General features: G+C 34.1%; 1 protein-coding gene across 1 annotated transcript in view; it reads right to left on the bottom strand.

The window, feature by feature from the left end:
* The window catches only part of ANXA10 (annexin A10), a 104,067-nt gene that overhangs the window by 39,412 nt on the left and 43,175 nt on the right, over positions 1-21,480 (bottom strand). Inside the window, exon 4 of the mRNA XM_051964214.1 lies at positions 1,267-1,380. Coding sequence (XP_051820174.1) covers positions 1,267-1,380 — 114 coding nt within the window. The remainder of the gene's footprint in view (positions 1-1,266; positions 1,381-21,480) is intronic.

The raw sequence follows: 21,480 nt of genomic DNA, 5'->3' as shown, positions 1-21,480 counted from the left end.
TGTGATCAATCTATGATAGTAATTAAAATAGTAAGGATGATGATAACATTCATGTAGTACTTTAAAATTTTCGAAATGTGATTTCTTCCCTATAAAATTAATGGGTTCTGATTTTGGGTGCCTACTGATATGAATGGCTCTGTATCAGCCTCCTCTTAGGTTTAAGACTTTTTGACAGTATTTTCTAAATGTGACTATAGGAAGATCTGATGTCTTATCATTGTGGGAAAATCTTATCTTTCATGCAGACTATTTAAAAAATAGGGATCAGAGAGTAGAGATTATCAGTCTAACTTCCATTCATTGCCTTTCTAATTCTTAGCAATACTTGTTACGTTTCTCAGATTCTATTCCACAGAGGGCAGAGGCTGTTTTTTTGCTGTTTCTTTTTTTTAATCTCCAGAGCTGTGTGTCATTGCCTGATATAGAGTAGGTTTTTTAATAAATGTTTATTGATTGGTTAATTGGAATAGTGATTAATAAAAATAATATAAATATATTCATAAGAATATTATAAATCAATGGTTAAATTTGAATTCATTGACAAAAATTTGATACCAGATGTATTTTATAGGTCTTAGCCAAATTACTGAGGTGGATAGAATTGCCATGTATTTTAATAAAACATAAAATAGTTCCAAATGTAGGAAAGATTTTAATGATGTTTACCTCAGTGATAACTACCTGGTAGTTGCTTCACATGCCCTCTGTTCACAGACTGTAATAGTCTCTTCTGCCAACTAATTTTGGAAAGATTTCAGAAGTCCTACCGGTATTTCACTATAGCCTTTAAAAGTAAGAAGGAATGCACAGTCTCCAAAAAGCAGCAACAAAGAAAAAAACCCTTAATAAGATCTATAATTATCTTATTTTTTAAAATGCTTTTTTTATAGAAAAAAACCCACTTAATTATTCAAAATGGAAATTCAGATGCATGAGAAAGCATAGGAGAAACTTAAGGTCTTTTCAAAATAAATAGGCAAAAACATTTCATCTCTGATTCTGTTTACTATTTGTACTTGATGTGCTAAAGTGATTACCAACTATTTTTAAGAGCAGAATATTACTTCTGCCCTCCTTAATATGACAACAAACATAAATCATATTGAACAATGCATTTCTCATTTCTCATTAGGGCTCATTTAGAAATGGCCTTTATAACATTTGAGGGTCCTGTTAAATGTCAGAGAGCAAGAGAAATAAATATGATTATAGATAAACAATATCTTAGAGTATTTCCCAGGGTTTTGGAGATTGGAGAAGTACCTTCATGGCATGCCAGAGCTCATGAGCATCATAAGCTGGTGGTGGATACATCAGACCAACCATAACATCCTTAAAATGCCCAGAAAGATTCTCCTTCAGGTCTGCAATTAAATCCTATAGAGAAAAAACAAAACAATAAATCCATACCCTATCCACATCACAGCATATCTACATCAGAGGTATGGTGGTTGAGGAGTCCAGAGGCTATAGGTTCAAGTCCTGCTTCTGACATTGTGACTCTAGATAAATTAATTAAACTCACAGAGCATCAAGAAACTCCCCAAACTGTAAATTGCAAAAAATTGCTGAGTATGGATCTAAGGTTCATTAGCACATAGTTTGAGAGCTAGAGGAGACTTGAGATGCCAATTAGTCTAACTCACTCATTTTACAGATCAGGAAACTGAGGCCCAAAGAAATTAAAGCAACTTAAATATTCAATACAAGAATTAATAACTATCCTGTCTCTAAATACAAAGTCTTTCCACTGTAGCATGCTTCTTCTGCATTAATCAAAAATCTGTGACCTTATCTCAATCTGTACAAATCATGGAATAGTAAAGAATGCATTTTGTGGAGTCAAATAGTACTTCATCTCCAATCCTTCCACAAGATAGATATCTTCCTGTTGAAAATCATGAATGATTTAGGAACAAACAAATTAATGAATCTTGTTAGACTGAAAACTTCAAGATTCCTATTTGATTAAATTTACATCATTACCTTTTGAAAAAATATCTTAGCATATGCAGCAATATATAGACAGGATAAAATTGTACGTTCCTCTATCCAACCCCCCAAACACACACACACTGCCTTTGTCTCACTGTAAATATGAATAGCAATTGAAAACTAAATACAGTTTACCTGGGCTTACTTACATTAGTTATAGCTCTCATGGTGTCCTTGATTGCTTCTGGAGGCCCAGAGAAGGGATGCTTTAGGAAACATTATTCTTTAAGAAAAAGTTTTTTGTTTTATTTTGTTTTTGTATCTTGGTAATAATGGCACTTAGCGGGAAGGAATTGATCTCTCTATTGCCCAAAAGCTTATGTTATCTTTTGTGACTAAAAAAAAATAATCTTTTAGGCATTTCTGAATATCACAGCTAGATTTTATTGTAATGCATAAAAGAGCATGGAAAGTGAAATATGCATACATACACACGTGTGTGTGTGTGTGTGTATTTTTTCCCTCCCCTAAAGTCAAGCAGACATACTAGATTTTCTTTGTTAAAACATGAATTTAAAAAAAAAATCAATGTTTGCCAAATTACAAAAGTACAAAAATTGATGAGAAAAGATTTTTCATTCTTAATCTTTTGAGATATATTAACTGAAATATATGTAAGTATTACATATATAATATACATACATACAATAATCTTTTTGCAGTATATTTAGCTTTTAGTAAGACTACCAGAAAAAGGTTTATAAATCAATTCCACATGATTTAAAGACTAGCCAAAATGTATAGATAATATTTTATCCTTTTTAATGTATTCAACATATTAGTTCAAATTTGTTCTGATTATATATATTAAGATATCTTAGTGACAGAGAAAGGCATAAAGGTTTTAAGAATGAAGACAGAATAATCATAAGTTGAATTCTCAATGTTACTAGACAAAACAATTAAGTGCTTTTATGTTTCATTTTAAGTTAAAAGCCATTTATCTGCTAACTGAATAGTATGGCTAGGAGGACCACATGACTTGTGCTTTTCTGAACAATTGCTACTTCAAAATTTCTGTCCTATTGTCCTTATAAATCATAAAAATGTCTTAGGAATTGGACTATATCAGTAACTAGAGATTTAGAGAATCAAGACAATAAACATTATAATAAAGCATCCATAACTCACAAAACATTGAGAACTACAAAAGAAATTGGGATTGAAAAAGACTTCAATTTACGGGTCATAATCAAATACTTTACCCTTTAAAATGTGATGTAAGATTCTTGTTCTTGGGGCTATATTTCATTTTTTTCTTTGTATTTCTAGTATATAGCAGAGAATTTTGAATAATATTAATCATATCAGTATAACCCCTGATATGCTTCTTAATAAATGCTTGGTGAGTGAATGAAAGAATAAGTGAAAGACTATATAAAAGATCTTAAGGAGCGAATTAGCAAAATGAGAAAATATGGTATGAACCCAGGAAATGTTGGAATATGAATATGAAATAATAAATGTTTAACTGCTTATTTTTGCTTTCAATATTATTTTTACACATTATAAGATGCCATATAAATGGTAGAAAATAGTTATTATAAAAAGTTAAAATGCTGGGACAGATCTAATAAGATAAATCTAAAAGAAATGAATGAAATCTTATTCTTAGAATAAGGGGGCGGGGACCAATACATTTCACTATTATAAGATTGAGAAGGTGTGACTAGTTGATAGTTTTTTTGAAAAAAAAAACTATTTGGGTATTTCAGGGGGGCAAGAATCTATATGCAAGTGAAAAGTTTGGTTGTGACAGCCAAGAAAGTGAATGCAAACAGCCTACATTAAGAGAGGCATGGTATGCTGGAATAGGGAGCTAATAGTCAGCTGTACTCTGTCAGACTTCATATCTACAGCATTGTGGGTCAGGTCTGGACATCGCGTTTTAGAAGGTTCATTGATATTCTGGGGAATATGAAGAAGCATCCAAACATGATGTTTGGATCCTGTTTGGAAAACCCTGCAGATCTTGCCAAATAAGAATCATTTAAAGTTAAGAGGCACATAGAAAACTTGGACTTAGGGAGTTATAATATTTATAACTATCTGAAAGGTTGTAGAAGAAAATTGGACTTCTGTTTAGTCCCAAGGAGGAGAACTAAAATGTAAGAGGAACGTCATTAAGAATCAAATTTAGGTTTGAAGTAAAGGGGGAAAAAATCTTCATTCCTCTCAATTAATCCTCCACCAAGAATAAGTAGGAGAAGGTCTTTCTGGTGAAGTTATTGGTTCCTCCTCACAGGAATTTTAGAGCATAAACTCAATGTCTATTTGTCCACCATATTTCAGAGAGTATTTTTTATTCTGGTTTGGTTTGTATTCAATGGCATTTTGAGATCATTCTCCATTCGGAGATATGTTCATGATTTCAGAAAAAAGCATGAGCTGAATGTGCGTAAGAAAAATGCATCATTTTTGGAGGAAGTGGGGTTTTAGCTAGGCCCTGAAGGATGGATATGACTGTCAGAAACAGAGTATATATGGGGGTAGAGCATTCCATATAGTAGGAATATGCAGGAGCAAATATAAAGGAAAGCATCTTTGTAGAGACAATAAGACCAGCCTTGATAGACTGCTGATCTTGTGTGAGAAAGTAATGGGACATAAAATTAGAGAAGTGGAGAACTGAAAATAAGATTTTGAGTGCCATGCTGAGAAATATAGAGTATATCTTGTTGATATGGAGGAGGTCAGAAGAAATAGCACCATGAAAGTTATATGCATTAATGATTACAGCTGAAGCTGTGAGAATGCATAACTATTTTAAAACCAGAAGAGAAGGTCTAAGTGAAGATAGGATAAAGAAATAATAAAAAGTATTTGGGGAAGTAGAGGCAGTTAGTGGATAAACTAGACTAGAATCAGAAAGATCTAAATTCAGATCTGATGTTACATACTTACTAGTTGTGTTATCCTAGGTAAGTTTTAGGGAATTCCCTGTGAGGAAATTTTTTACCAATACACCTGAGCATGAACTCTGAAAATTTTGATGTTATAGTTGCAGGCACTGACATGTAAAATGACATCAAGGGGTCACTCAGCCAGTATGTATCTGAAGCATGATTTCTAACTTATTATTATTTGATTATTCAAAATAAATAATTCTTAGCTACCAAGCCATACTGCTCCTCCCAATAAGCAAATATTTATTCCTTCCCCCTCCCTCAGCACCCCCAACCTCAATGTCATGTTTTTGCTGGTTGTCATTATTTTCTCTAATGAACGAGTTCTTAACTTGGGGTTTGTGAACATTTTTAAAATGAGATTTCAAAAATTATATCTTAATACAATTAGCTTCCTTTGTCATCCTTGGGATTTTATGCATTTAAAAGCATTTGTCAGCTTAATTTGTGATGTTCATTTCATAGATGGGACTTTAAAAATTCTAAGGAAGGAAGCATTTTGCAAAGGAAAAAGTGTTGGACTTATAATACCAGGGAAATTCAGGCAAGTAGACTGGTTTAAATTTAAAATGAAGAATTTAATAAGCTAGCTGACCGAATGGGACTATGGTCCAAAGCACTTGGTATCAAGGAACTGAGGCACAGAGTTTATATAGGATTTTAATTATCAAATCAAGCAGGTGATAACAAAAGCAAAAAGAATGCACTTAGGTAATTTCCTTATTTATCAGAAGGCAGCTGTTATACAAGAAAAATATGTTTTTTTTTCCAGCCTAAAGCAATAACAAGATACATACAATGGTGGGAATGGGTTTAAGGGGACCTTCAGGGTCAGTATTTTCAGAAAACAATAACTGATCTTATCTGTAGAAGCACCTTAGTGTGATGCTCAAGAAAGCAACAGAAATAGGCAAGATTACTGCTTGTCACTTTGATCTAGTGTGTGAGGTGGCTAAATTCATGTTCTCATGAGGAATTTACAGGGTCCTTTGTGGTTTAACAGACTTAGAACCAAAGACTTATGTTTGAATTTGGCTATTGTTCCTTATGACCTTTTTGTCCTTGGGTAATTCATTTAATTTTTATGTGCCTGCGTTCTTCATCTGAAAAACGAGACTTGGACTCAAAGATTTTAAGACAACTTCTAACTTTAAATTTATATACATGAAATGCAATAGGAAGAGGACACAGGCCTATAACAGATTTCATGGAGAAAGTCAGGCAGTGTTTTGAATAATTTTTGAAAGAAAATGTGAAAGAATTGTAAAGAAATGGTGCTTTTAACAGGAACTCAGTTTTGTGAGAGTGGTGAGAATAAAAGCCAGATTGCAATGTATTAAGAAAGGAATAAGTATTGAGAAAATGGGGGAAAATGTTTATATTTGTTATTCATTTATGATTTATGGTAACGATATGAAGAAAAGAGTGAAAGGGGAGCCTATATGAAGACAAACAGAAAATTGTTTTTCAAAATGAATAAAATCTGTAATCATGAATGCAGACCAGAAAGAGCCAAAAACTTCCTCAGAACTTTGGCTAAAAACACAGACTTGTGTTCACAGAGGAAATACAGCACACAATTTAGCTAATGATACCATGGAAAAATCCCTGGCTGGGAAATCAGAGAATATAAATTTGGCAATAAGGAAGTCAGAGAGGGCTGGATTGGAGTTCAAATCCACCTAAGACACTGTCTATGTGACTGTTGAGTAAGTCATTTAACCTCCCGGTGCTTCAGGTTCTCCAAATGCAGAATGAAGGATTTGGACTTGAGAGTCTTGAGGTCCCTTCCAGCTCTTTATCTAAAATCCCTTAATCTCAGTTGAAATGCTTGCTACTTGTAGGACTTTGGACAAATCACTCAGAGTTTTTGTTTGTTTGTAAAACAAGAGTGTTTGACTAGATGGTCTTTGAGGTTTTCCCTAGATCTGATAGTATTTTTGTTTTTCTTAAAGAAAAAAAAAATCTTTTGATCAGTTCTGATGGACCTGGCCCTCTTCAACAATGAGATGAACCAAATCAGCTCCAATAGAGCAGTAATGAACTGAACCAGCTACACTAGGGAAAGAGCTCTGGGAGATGACTATGAACCACTACATAGAATTCCCAATCCCTCTACCTTGGTCCACTTGCATTTTTGATTTCTTTCATAGGCTAATGGTACACTATTTCAAGGTCCGATTCTTTTTGAACAGCAAAATAACTGTTTGGACATGTATACTTATATTGTATTTAATTTATACTTTGACATATTTAACATGTATCGGTCAACCTGCCATCTGGGGGAGGGGATTGGGGAAAGGAGGGGAAAAATTGGAACAAAAGGTCTGGCAATTGTCAATGCTGTAAAATTACCCATGCATATAACTTGTAAATAAAAAGCTATAATAAAAAAAGAAAAAGAAAAAAAAAACTTTGTTAAAAAAAGAATTTAAATTGTTAGAGCTGGGAGGGACTTTAGAGATTGTCTGGAACCACATGAAATTAGGACAAGAAAGATCCTTATCAACTATTTTTTTTTAATACATCAAGAAAATGAGGTACAGTTGTCGATTGATTTGTTTAAAATTATAGTGCTGTTGTCAATGACAAGTCAGCATTGGAACCCATTTTTCCTTAACTCTTAGTCCAATGATTTTCCTACTAGAGAACAGTGAAGCATAAATTTTAATTGGTCACTAATTGTTAAACTTTGTTACACATATGTATACATATGTGATGTATATACATGTACACACATATATATGTTACATATAATACACATAAACATATAAATAGATATAGATATAATTTAGAGTAAGGTTCAAAGAAACATTTAGATGAAATCTGGTAATTTTATCACCAAACTAATTAATAATCATTAAGTAATGGAAAAATAAATGATTCTTTCTCAAAGGTTCAATAATCATCTCTCACTCCAAACTTTTCTTAAACTTCAAATATTATATACTACAAATATAGGTCATCTTCCTTTTCTGACCTCTATGCTTCTTGATTATAGACAGGGGGATGTTGGATCCATCTCCAATCAGCTTGAGTGTTAAATTTTCAGTGTTAGAATTTTCACTTTAGAAATCAACAATCTGAACAACTTAGTGCATACAAGACAATAGTTTAAACTTAAGAAAGTGTTATTAATGGAAAGTTAAGTGTATTTGAAGTCATTGCCTCTACCTTTTAGCCCTCCATGGTGGTTCACCAAGAAAACTCTATGTTGTCATCTAGAGATTGCTTGAGCTTAATAAGAAGGCAGCAGAAGGTTCACAGAATTAAATTATCACCAGCCTGGAAGCCACTGCTATTGTTGCTGCTGCTAATAACTGACATTTCAATAGTGCTCGAAGGTTTGTAAAATGCTTTACAACCATTAACTCACCTCCTAACATTCTGTGGATATAAAAACAGATTTGAGGGAGTGGGGTGTGTTTGTATCAACATCCTAATTTTACTCTAATTTGTAAGCCTTCTCTAATACGTGACAACTCTCTACCTTATGTGCCAGAGAGAGAATTTAAACATTTGAACAATTCAAAATACATTGACTGTCTTGTAAGTGTATTATATCTCTCAGTTTTAAAACTGCTTTCAATGCCTCATTGTTATTGGTCCCAAGACCTAACCTATTTAGGACAAATATTATTATTGTGATTTTGTACATGAAGACATTAAGGTTCAGGAAGCCTTATTTCTCTAAGGTCACAGTCAATAAATTAGTGAAGTAAGAAAAGCCAGGTCTCCTGAGTATGATGTAATATGATTTTGTGGTCCCCTGATTTTAGGGGGGTTTCTATTCTAATAATAAGTTGGTAAATCCTAAATCTTCTGGTTTTGGAGTCTGTCTCAGGAGACTCTGGGGCCAATCTGATTACCACTCCTCAGTCAGATAGCTTCTGGCCTCAGGAAACTCCCATAGATCGAACTCAAGAGACAATAGTGAATAGATCACTCCTGAATTCATTGCTGACTGGTAATCTTGTCAATGAGAACCCAAATTCTGGAGATCACTTCTCCTTCCTACCTATGAGCCATGGAATTAGTATATTAATGATTAAAAGCTGGAAAAATGTGTCTTCTTGCTTCTGTTTTTCTGCTTTTTTTTTTTTTTTTTTTTTAGAAATTCAGTCTGCTTTGTAATGGAATTACAACAAATTTTGCCCTATGACTAGCAGATGGATTCAAGTCTGCCAATTCTCTTGAGACACTTTGTGACACCGATCTATGACCCTAAACTTTTGGGGTCCTCTTTCCCAGTCTCAATAAGTATGAATCTTGTATTCTTGTATTCTTTCCTAAACCATTTCTAAATCATTTCCTAAGACATTTCTACAAAAACTGGGTTTAAATTTGCACTCATCACTTCCTAATTTTGCATTCCAGCATCTTCTTTGTGACCAATAAAATTCTTTCTTGTTCCATGTGGTTTATCTTAAATTTTAAAAGTTTGCCCGTTAGGTGGTGTAGCAAATATGATGCTGAATTTGGAGTTACAAAGACCTGGGTTCAAATCCTTATTCAGAGACTTTATAAAGGTTGGATTAAGAGCAAATCACTTAATCTCCATGATCCTTCATTTCTTTTCATCTGTAAAATGGGAATAATAATAGCACCTACTTTGGAGGATTGTTGTTGTAAGGGTCAAAGGAAATAACAAATACAAAATATTTTGTGAATCTTAAGTTATTAACATGTTATATTTTTGTGGGGATACCAACAGTCCCCCAGATATTTTCTTAATCATAAAAGATTTCATTGTAAACCAGCTTTACTAATCTTCCTAATTTGTTGTTCCAATTTACTAATGTTTCCATTTTTTTGTTTGCTGTCATTCATTTTTTTAAAATAGCTTTTTATTTACAAGATATATGCATGGGTAATTTTTCAGCATTGACAATTGCAAAACCCTTTGTTCAAATTTTTCCCTTCCTTCCTTCCCTCCATCCTTTCCCCCAGATGGCAAGTTGACCAATACATGTTAAACATGTTAAAGCATAAGTTAAATACAATATATATATATATACATGTCCAAACAGTTATTCTGCTGTACAAAAAGAATCAGACTTTGAAATAATGTCTTATTAGCCTGTGAAGGAAATCAAAAATGCAGGCAGACAAAAATATAGGGATTGGGAATTCTATCTAGTGGTTCATAGTCATCTCCCAGAGTTCTTTCCCTGGGTGTAACTGGTTCAATTCATTACTGCTCTATTGGAACTGATTTGGTTCATCTCATTGTTGAAGAGGGCCACGTCCATCAGAATTGATCATCATATAGTATTGTTGTTGAAATATATAATGATCTCCTGGTCCTGCTCATTTCACTCAGCATCAGTTCATGTAAGTCTCTCCAGGCCTTTCTGAAATCATCCTGCTGGTCATTTCTTACAGAACAATAATATTCCATAATATTCATATACTACAATTTACTCAGCCATTCTCCAGTTGATGGGCATCCACTCAGTTTCCAGTTTCTGGCCACTACAAAGAGACCTGCCACAAACATTTTTGCACATACAGGTCCTTTTCCCTACTTTAAGATTTCTTTGGGATATAAGCCCAGTAATAACACTGCTAGATCAAAGGGTATGCACAGTTTGATAGCTTTTTGAGCAGAGTTCCAAATAGCTCTCCAGAATGGCTGGATGTATTCACAATTCCACCAACAATGTATCAGTGTCCCTGTTTTCCCACATCCCCTCCAACATTCCACATTATCTATCCCTGCCATTCTAGCCAATCTGACAGGTATGTAGTGCTATCTCAGAGTTGTCTTAATTTGCATTTCTCTGATTAATAATGATTTGGAGCATATTTTCATATGGCTATAAATAGTTTTAATTTCTTTGTCTGAGAATTGTCTGTTCATATCCTTTGACCATTTATCAATTGGAGAATGGCTTGATTTCTTATAAATTAGAGTCAATTCTCTATATATTTTGGAAATGAGGCCTTTATCAGAACCTTTGACTGTAAAAATGTTTTCCTGGTTTATTGCTTCCCTTCTAATCTTGTCTGTATTAATTTTGTTTGTACAAAAACTTTTCAATTTGATATAATCAAGATTTTCTATTTTGTGATCAATAATGATCTCTAGTTCTTCTTTGGTCATAAATTCCTTCCTCTTCCACAGGTCTGAGAGGTAAATTATCCTATGTTTCTCTAATTTATTTATAATCTCATTCTTTATGCCTAGGTCATGAACCCATTTTGATCTTATCTTGTTATAAGGTGTTAAGTGTGGGTCAATACCTAGTTTCTTAAAGAAAATCATGACATTAAGGAGGTGATGTTATGATAAGGAAGTGAATTGGATTTAAATGAGGGAAGACTGTCCAAGCCTCACTTGCCTCACTTTCCACTCCAGAGCCATCTGAGTCCAGGGACCCAGACATAAATCAGGATGGCTGGATATGGCCCTGGATACAATGAGAGACAAGGGCCTTTTAGAACTGTTTTTAACAGGTTTCAGTTTGACTAAATTGAGGGAAACAAAACTTATAGAGGAAACTATGGGTTAGACTGAGAAGTATGTAGTGAAATGTGGTTGCATCTGGGGACTTCATGTACAGGAATCAGGAGCTTTAACTAGTCTGGAATTAGTAGTACCCAATCAATGGGTACTACTCCATTCCTCCAGATGGGAGGAATTGTTGTGCCACAGTTCTCTTAATGTCCTGACCCAGTTTCCCTAATTGTCCTATTCAGTTATTCTGCCTCAGGTTATAACATTCCCTCTTAATGTTAGGATAAAGGTCTTATATCCAGGGGTCCTCAAACTACAGCCGCAGGCCAGATACAGCAGCTGAGGATGTTTATCCTCCTCACCAGGGCTATGAAGTTTCTTTATTTAAAGGCCCACAAAACAAAGTTTTTGTTTTTACTATAGTCCGACCCTCCAACAGTCTGAGGGACAGTGAACTGGCCCCCTATTTAAAAAGTTTGAGGACCTCTGTGACTTAGACCTTAGGCTATAATCATTCCATCTTAACGTTTGATGGGATAAAGGTCTTTATCCATTTTAGACATCATTAGACGATTAGGAGCCTCTTCAATACCTCCCTCCATTATGTAGTCCTAGGTGCCTGCCTCCATTAGGTCATCCCCATCTAGGTGCCTCCCCCATTATGTCATCGTTCTTATACCCCTATAAAAGAATCTTGTATCTGACATTCACTGCTGGATTCTTTGAGCCCATAATTTCATTCAGCCCTGGGACCAAACAATTGTGTACAAATAAACCATATGCAGGATTAAAAAGAAATAATGAATAGAAGGAGGAAACTAGAATTAAGAGGATTGGGTAAGGCTTCCCATAAAAGGTAGGATTTTATTTGGGATTTGGAAAGAATCAAGGAAGCTGCCAAATTCATGCTAAGGAAACCCTCTTTACCAGAGCAGATCAATCCAAGTTTTTTTTTTTTTTTTTTTTTTTTGGCTGAGGGAATTGGGGATAAGTGACTTGCCCAGGGTCACACAACTAAGCAGTGTTAAGTGTCTGAGATCAGACTTGAACTCAGGTCCTCCTGACTTCAGGGCTGGTGCTCTATCCACTATGCTACCTAGCTCCCCTTACAGAGTTGCTTAGAACTCTTGAGAGATTCAATGATTTTCCCAGAGTCATACAGTCATCATATGTTGGGGAAAGGGTTTGAACCCAACCCTTTATTCCAAGACTGATTCATTATGCTATAATACCTCTCTCCCTATCATCATAGGTAACAATTATAAGTCAGCAAATAGAATTTTGATGAAATTTTAAAGGTACCTACTATGTTCTTTTTTTTTGCCAAGGCAATTGGAGTTAAGTGACTTGTCTCAGGTCACATGGCACGGAAGTATTCAGTTTCTGAGGCAGGATTTGAACTCGAGTTCTCCTAACTTCAGGGCCAGTGCTCTATCCACTGCACCGTCTAGGGGCAACTTACCTACTATATTCTAAGTATGGTCTAAGCTCTCAACAAAATTCCATCCTATATACAATTTGTATACAAGTAAGCAAATACAAAGAATTTGCAAAGAATTATAAAATAACATCAGATGTGCAAAAGCATTAACAATCAGGGAGATCAAGAAAAGTTTCATTTAAGAGATGTTACCTGAATTACATATGAAAGGAAATTTGAATCTTTAATTTTCCATCTCTAATTTAGGAAGATATTTCAGATGCTAACATGAGAAATTTACTAGGGTAGATTCTTTTTTGAATAACGCAGGCTTTAGACACAGTATGCCAGCAGTTGCATTGTAGGAAAGAATGTCGAACTGGTATAGTAGTTGTGTTGGAGATAAACCCCTATTTAGGGGACAATAAGGATTAGGGTGGGAAATGATTCATTTTCCCACCCTTCTAATCCTCTAAGATTTGATCACATAATCTTTGGACTTGGATGTCCACTTTTAAGACCATTGGGTAGAGGACCCTCATCTCTACAATGCCCAATACCTTTAGAACCTTTTTAAGACAGGAAGTAGCTCACAAATCATGGTCCTTATTCAACCATATAGGGGATGCTCCCTAACCAAGACATAGGACAAACTTTGCCCCAGGAGAATGAACCAAGCTATTCTGTGGCTTGCTCACTGGTCCTTACTTGACTTGCTATTTCCACCCCCTTGCTTATTCTTTAACTACAAAATTGTGTCTCAAAATGTTTTCTTATTTGTTTTGGGACTATGGACCTAAACCCCAAATCTTCTCTATTTTCTCCAATTTGATCTATTGACCTTGACTTCAACACCAACTTTGCCTTTAGTATTTATAGTAAATTCACCTCACATTCCCTAACATTTCTCCCTGGATTTGTACCCTGCATCTTAATCTTGCCATTCTCTCTGATGGCATGGTTCAGTTCCCTGTCCCAAACCTTCAAAGTCTCAGTCAGCCCTGAAAATTTAGTACTTTACATGATGTGCATCAGAAACAGATCTTCGAATACAATTGGCATTACAAACTTGATTGTGAATTAGGGCAAGTTTCATTTCTAAGAGAGATAGTAGCAAATGCAGATAAACATATAAACTCAACAACAGTTCAGTTTCAATAAATGCCTAATTCCTTGAAGGAGAAAAAAAAAACTGAAGATATCCACAGGATACTGAATATAATTAATATGGTAGATAGAACAGCAATAGGAAAGAAGCCTTAGATATTTTGTAAAAAAGAAATTTTTTGGTCAAGAAACAATTAGTAATCTTCACTGAATGCACATTAGCTACAACTGACAACCACTAAATCACAAATGGAAAAGAAATTAATTCATTAAGACATTTCAGTACTGACACCATGCTAGTGGGAAAATGGATTAATAGTGGGAATGAAGACTAATTAAAAATTACCCCCTGCAATGTGAAACAGGATTGATGGAGAGAAGCATTGAGAAATACAAAAAACTAAATTGTCATTATTTGTGGATTTTTTTCCCCTAATTGTCTCATGATATAATTGAAAGAAGGAGCTATATATGTTCAACCAACTTACTAGACATTTACTTTTCCCTAGGATTTTACTTCTTCCTTTTCCCCAAATCTTTATTTTTTTCTTCTTCTTTCTATGTCCAATTTGACATTTCTACAAAAACTAGGGAAAGCATATTTCTAAATAAAATAATTATTTTAATTTTCTTTTATGTTTATACTACCACATTAAATTTTCCCCACAGCTGAAATAAAGATTTTACTTAGCTTTAAATACTGACTAATAACAATGATGGGGATGAATAAGACTCAGTAACCTTGGTAGTGGGGTGGGCCTTGGGGAGGAGCTTTAACTAGAAAGAGCCTGAATTACTGTAAACCTTGGAAAAGGTAAGCTACTCCCTGAGGTAAGCAATAAGGAGCATTGATAGGATTATCCTGTCCTTAAATGGTCCTTTTGTTGTCTTTAGGAGGCCTTTTTATTATCCTTAAGTAAACAGACTCTTGTTCAACCTTGTTGAATTCCTTTCATTGGCAATAATTATCATGACCCCAGAGTTAGTGTATACAATCCAAAGGCCAAGCTATAGATGTCAACCCCTGAGATTATATTTCTTCATAAAAGAATCTATTGCTACCCCAGTTCTTCACTAACTGCTTTTTGGGAATTTAGCCTGCCAGTCGATGGAGAAATAAAATCTTTGCCTCTTTATTTGGAGATGCTCTAAGCCTACAAATTCTTTTGAGACAACTCAAGACACTGGCTCAAAACCCCAATATATTGTTGGGGTTCAACCTCCATACCCCAGAAATAAGAATCACAAAATATTTCACCTCACAGTCCTAACACATTATTCTATTCTGGGATTTGATTAAATTGTCATAAGTGCTGGTCTTTATTATTCTTAAATACAACATAATAAATATAATATAAATAATAATTTGAGCCAATAAATAAGGTATGTTTATTAACAAATTAAAAGTGGATGGATGTTAACACCTTAGAATTGCTGTAATTTGTGCTGCAATGATTTTATTTTGGCCATGTGCTTGGGAAAGCTTACAACAATCAAGGACTATTTTGTGAAAGTCCCTTGTTTCTTTTACCCAGTTCTTGTGTTTTTCTTTCCACCAATATTACATCTTTTCTGATAGTAAGAATGGGTTATTTTGCAAAGTCTGGACAAGAGTGTAATACCAAAAAAATTGAGGTAGACAGAGATAAGTATTAAATCTTTAATGTGGAGAGTCAGGCTAGCTGACTGAATGGAACTCTTGTCCAAAGCATTAGGCCAAGATACACCAAAGTAGGGAACTTATATAGGGTTTTAGCTAACTAGGATTTAACAAAGGCAGATAAGCAGGGTGAGGATGCTGGGAGGATGGACAAGCCATAATTCCTAGAAAGAATCATAACTTAATCCTGACAAGATTGGGGCCAAGATAGGAAGGTCATGGACAAGAGGCAGCAAGGTGAGGGGCAATACTCAAAAGGAAAGGGAATTATCCTAGCAAGGATTGAGATAAAGCACCTGGAGTTTATGACTCAATGGTATACAGAGGTTGTCAGAGTTCCAAGGTTTTTTTAGTCTTAATGGCAAAGAAGAAGGGAAGGAGGGGACCATAATTTTTATTCATAATTTAACAGAGCATGACATATACATTCACTCTCAAGCTGTTCTGATAAGCAATTGATGTTTTTTCCCCCCTACATTTTGGGATTTTATTATTGTCTTACTAAAGTTTATTTTTCTTAAATTTTTTTCAATTTGATTACTCTGATATCAATTAACTTTCTTCCACTGCGTCTATACTGAAGATTATTCAATATTTAGGTCAATAAAAACCAATATTTAAATCAAAATAAAAACTAAAAAAATAAAAGTAACCCTCCCCCCCCCCAAAAAAAAAAAACAAAAAACCCTCAACATCATAAACAGAATCTTGATGTGTACCTGAAGGATTGAGTCTGAGAACTGAATGTTGGCCACATTAAGGTAAAATGAGTTAAAGTAATTCACCATCATTATTCCACTTGAGAAACTTAAAGTATTTGGTGAATTTATGATGTTATTAACCTTCACTTTTATTTTTATTTCATATATATATTTATTAGTACTATAAACCAACCTGAGACACTTATTATTATTGATTGGGGCAAGTTACTTAACTTCTGTCCACCACACTTTTCTCAAGGGTAAAATGGGACTCCCTCCCAGGTTTGTTAAGTGGATCAAATGAGATAAAGTATGTCATGTAGTACATATTTAATAAATGTTTATTCCCTTTCCCACAGTTTTGAAACTTTATTGATTTTTAAAATTTAATTATTATTTCTCTCTTTCCTCTTTCATTTTACCTTATTAGTTAAGTAGTTAATTAAAAATCCATTCCTTATTATTGGAAATGATCAGTTGGATGATTTCAGAAAGGCCTGGAAAGACTTAAATGAACTAATGCTAAGTGAAGTGAATAGAACCAAAACAAATTGTACACAGCAAGAACAAGATGATCAACTCTGATGGACTTGGCTCTTTTCAATGAGGTGATTCAGGCCAATTCTAATAGATGTGATGGAGAGAGTCATCTGTACCCAGGGAGAGAACTGTGGGGACTGATGTGGATCACAACATAGGATTTTTACCTTTTTTGTTGTTGTTTGCTTTTTTTTTTTTCTTTCTTATTCCTCCCCCCAACTTTTTGATCTAATTTTTCCTGTGTTACATGATAAATGTGGAAATATGTCCAGAAGAATTGTACATGTTATTATGTAACTTCTGTCTAGGGGAGCAGGATGGAAAAAGGAGGGGGAAAATTTGGAACACAAGATTTTATAAGGGTGAATGATGAAAACTATTTTTGCATATGTTTTGAAAATAAAAAAAGCTATTTAAAAAATCCATTCTTGATTTGCACATGTTTAATCTATTTTGGATTACTTGCTATCTAGGGGAGGGAGTAGAGGAAAGGAAGGGAAAAAATTTGGAACCCAAGGTTTTCAAGGGTGAATGTTGAAAACTAGCTTTGTATATATTTTGAGAACAAAAAAGAATGAAAAGCTATTATTTAAAAAAAAAAGTCCATTCCTTTCTCTTACCCTCTAATTTATTTTGTTTCCCAGATTAATTTTTTTTTCTGCACTCTTAAGGGACAGGTCAGTTCTCCAAAAGCCTCCACAGCTGTGGATCATAACACTTGAAGGATTTGCAAGGCAGTCTTTGCTGATACAAGTCTTGCGAACTGGAAATAATATAAATTGGAGGCAGAGGGAAAAGGAGAGAAGTCAACGGCCTCTCAGTCTCCTTGTATCATCTTATCATAAGAGGAGATCCATTCTGCAGGTTTGGCTTGCACCTCCAGCAGCCACTGTCAGGTGGCTCTTGTGTTTTCCAAGAGCTCCTGTATTCCAACACTGCATTTTCCTAAAAAAGATTTCTTTACCTTGTTCTTATTAATTTTCTTCCAAGCCCACCAATTCTATTCAGAAATTAATTTTTAATTTTTATTTTTTCACTCAAGGTGTGTATATACTTAATTATTCCTTCTTTGCCTTCTATTTTTTTAGTAGAATACAAGCTCCCAAAATACCATATTTGAGTTTTTTTTTTTAAAACCAGCTTCTATTATTATTGCCTTTATAACCTACTTCTGTCATCTAAAGATTCTTTACATTTGGTCCATAATTCTTTTTTTTTTTTCTTTTGAGAGGTATTGGGGACTGGATAAAATGTGTAGTCCTCCTCTTATTGGTTGTATTAGCCAGAAGTCACCATTGTTTACTTTATTTATTTGTTTTGAATGAAACCAAGAGCTTGAAGATTACTGCTCATGGAACAGAATATAGAATCTGTCACCACACTATGCTCTGGGGAACTTTTGTAGATTACAGAATTATGGAATTCATAATGAAATCCTGATAAGAAGCAAACCTAGTGACCAAATTACATTTGCCATTTATAATTGTCTCAGATAATATCAGAGAGGCAAGATGGAAGGAGTTAAAATAATCTTAGCCTTGGATCCAGGAAAATCAGTGTTTAAATTTCACTGCGGGTACTGGCAAATCAATATACTCTTAATAGCCCGGACAATTCTACAAGAATGAATAAATAGATTAAGAGAGTATTTATTAAACACTATAGGCAAAACACTGTGAGGGCTAGACATTCAAATAATAGCTAAAGCAAAAACAAACACTTCTTGCCCACAAAGAGTTCACAACTAAATGAGGAAAATGTTATAAATTATAGAGGCAAAATCTAGGTCTGATATCAGAGAAAAATATTCTAACAAACAGAGCTATCTAACAGTATTTTAAGCGGCTTCAACAGTTAGTGGGTTCCACTTCTATGGCTATCTTCAATTGAAAACTGGATGGCCATTGTGGGATAGTGAACCATGGGCTTTTGTTATTGTTTAATTTTGAGCCTAAATAAATGGTCTCCCATTCTAACTTAGAGATTCTGTTAGAATATTTGTTTTATTAGAAGGATTGTCTCAAAGAAATTATGAGATTCACAAGGCAACATAATAAAACCCAAGAGCTATTAAAACAATTTGCATTACTTGACTTCAGGTAATCTTGATTTACTTCTGCCAGAAAATAGTGAAATCTGGGAATTAAATCATTTCCAAAAGACTACTTGAGAAGATGCCTTAGCATATTGCAATATTTACTGTGTAGCTCATAAATAACTATGAATTCAAGTACAAGGCCATGGAAATTGACTGTGGTTCTGATATATTAATAATTGATAAAGATATCTTTCACGAGATATCTTTACTTAGAAAGGACACAAATCAGGTTTTTGTTACTATATTTTTGAATATGCATGTAAAAATTTGTTCATAATAGAAATTCAGAGGTTTCACATAAATAACTTTTTTTATTCTTTGTATATTGACTTTGTTGTTGATGATTGTTCAGTTCATAATTTAAAAGAACACAGGAAATATATATATTCACCTGAACTTTTGGAAATGTTTTTTGAGACTGCAAAGTATTAGAATCCTAGTGTTAACTCATTAGAGTTGATAGAAACAATGCTTAGGTAATTTGTTCACACATTAGAGCTCACACCTTTAAGGGAGTTCACACATTAGAGCTCACACATTAGAGTTCACAAGTTTGGGAGATTCACAAGTCAGTATTCAGTATGAGATGAGTTTAAATCTCCCACAATCCCACTCTCTCAGAGAAGGAGTCAACCTTTGGCTTCACACCTTTAAGAGATCATATAAAAGAAGCTCTCAGTCTCAGAGAGGGTCAGTTGGAGATATTGAGAGTCACAAGTCAGTGAAGAGTTCAGTTGAAGAGACTGAGAGCCAGAATTCAGTCAGGAGATTCAGAACCAAGATTCAGAGAGAGCTGGAGGCTGAAGCTGGCAGATAAGCTGTAAGAGCTCTTAGAACCAAGGAGGGAGATAGGCCTCTAAGAAAACTAACTGGGCTATTTTGGAAGAGACAATAAAAGATTTGAACTTTTATCAGCTGGCTTCATTTGAGGTGATTATTGATCTGAACTGAAACTAAGGCTACTTCCAGAAACCTCCTCAAGAAACCTGCTCCCAGAGAAAACCATTATATTTTAGAAAAGAAGAGAACATTATAGCAAAGAATTTATTAAAAAAAAAAAAAGAACTCATTTAAATGTAACCATAAACCAAGACTGTACAGATACATAGAATAAAACAAATTTTTGCAAAAAACTTCATTATTTATTATTTTAAATGATATTTATAGTAATACTAACAAAACTTCTACTTATTTTTATTTACCCTTTTAATTTTTTTTTTTGATTTCTGGATAATTTTCCTTTTGTTGTTAATGTTATATTGTTTACATAATTGTTATCAACATGTGTATTGGTCTGACTTTGATTTTTTGTATTTGATATCATATCATGCCTTCCTACATTTCTCTATGTTCTTTACTCAAGGTAAGAATGCTACTGTCAATATTTGTGCATAGAAAAACTGTCTTCCTTCTTTTAATCATATCCTTAGGGCATTTTCATGGCAATGGGTTCAAAAATTATTTTTAAAAATTGTAGCTCTTACTAAGTAGCTGCCATAGAATGCCAGAGGACTTGAGTTCAATCCTTTCATTTTATAGATGAAGAAATTAAGTCAGAAGTTTTAGCAACTTGCCCAGGCCTAGTGATGAAGTATCTGAGATGGAATCTAAACACAGGTCTTTCTGACTCCAAGTCTAGCATTCCATCTACTACTCCACACTGCATATTGCTTTCCAAAAAGACCATTGCCAATTGTTATTTTTCCAACATGTGTGCCTATTTCTCCAGGGTCACAGTAACAGTGAATTTTTTCATTTCAGACAATTTTCAATTCAGTGGGCAGGAGGTAATCTCTAATAGTTGTAATTACATTTCTTTGAACATTAGAAACATTGGACAACTTGTCAGTAACCTTTAATTTGTTTTTCTTTTGAGAATTATGTATTCACAGCTTTTAGCCACTTATTCCTTGATGAGAGGTTGATCTTATTCTTAACATTTGAGGTAATTCCACCTAGACTTGTAGATGGAACTTCTTTTTTTTATCAAAACATTTCTTCTCAATCTATTTCTTTCCTTTCCTTCTTGGATACATCATTTATTTAATTATTGACTTTGACAAAACTCTTCTATGTTTTCTATGTTGTTTCCTATAATTGCATTGATTTGTTGCAAGGTGTTCTTTAGTGGAATGTAAGCTCCTTGAGAGCAGGGATTATTTATCTTTGTACCTTCAGTACCTAGCATAGAGACTGGCACATAGTTGAAGCTTAGAGTATATTAACTGCATTGAATAATTATCACAGCTGACATTGCTGAATTGCACATTGTGAATATGCAGAATGATTCTTTCCTGGAGAACCTTGAGTATTTGAAGTTACTCACTTCATTTTTATTTTATTTTGTTATTTTACCATGAAAATTAGTCTGTTATATCAATGCTGGACCATGATGGATATCTGTTATGTTACTGAAGCCATTGAATCATTGTCAAGAAAATTCTAAAATTCATATTAGTTTGGGTAGCATTGACATGTCAGTTAGCTGTGAAGTTAACTCTGTCAAAATGACTCCACAGTTATAAACTCTTAGAAACAAATTTTCTTGAAATGGCTGCCAATTTTTTGGGGGGATGGTTATTTCATTAAA

The sequence above is a fragment of the Antechinus flavipes genome, chromosome 6 (genome assembly GCF_016432865.1).
Source record: "Antechinus flavipes isolate AdamAnt ecotype Samford, QLD, Australia chromosome 6, AdamAnt_v2, whole genome shotgun sequence".
Lineage (NCBI taxonomy): Eukaryota > Metazoa > Chordata > Mammalia > Dasyuromorphia > Dasyuridae > Antechinus > Antechinus flavipes.
Note: the sequence above shows the minus strand (reverse complement) of the source record. Positions and strands in the feature narration are given on the sequence as shown.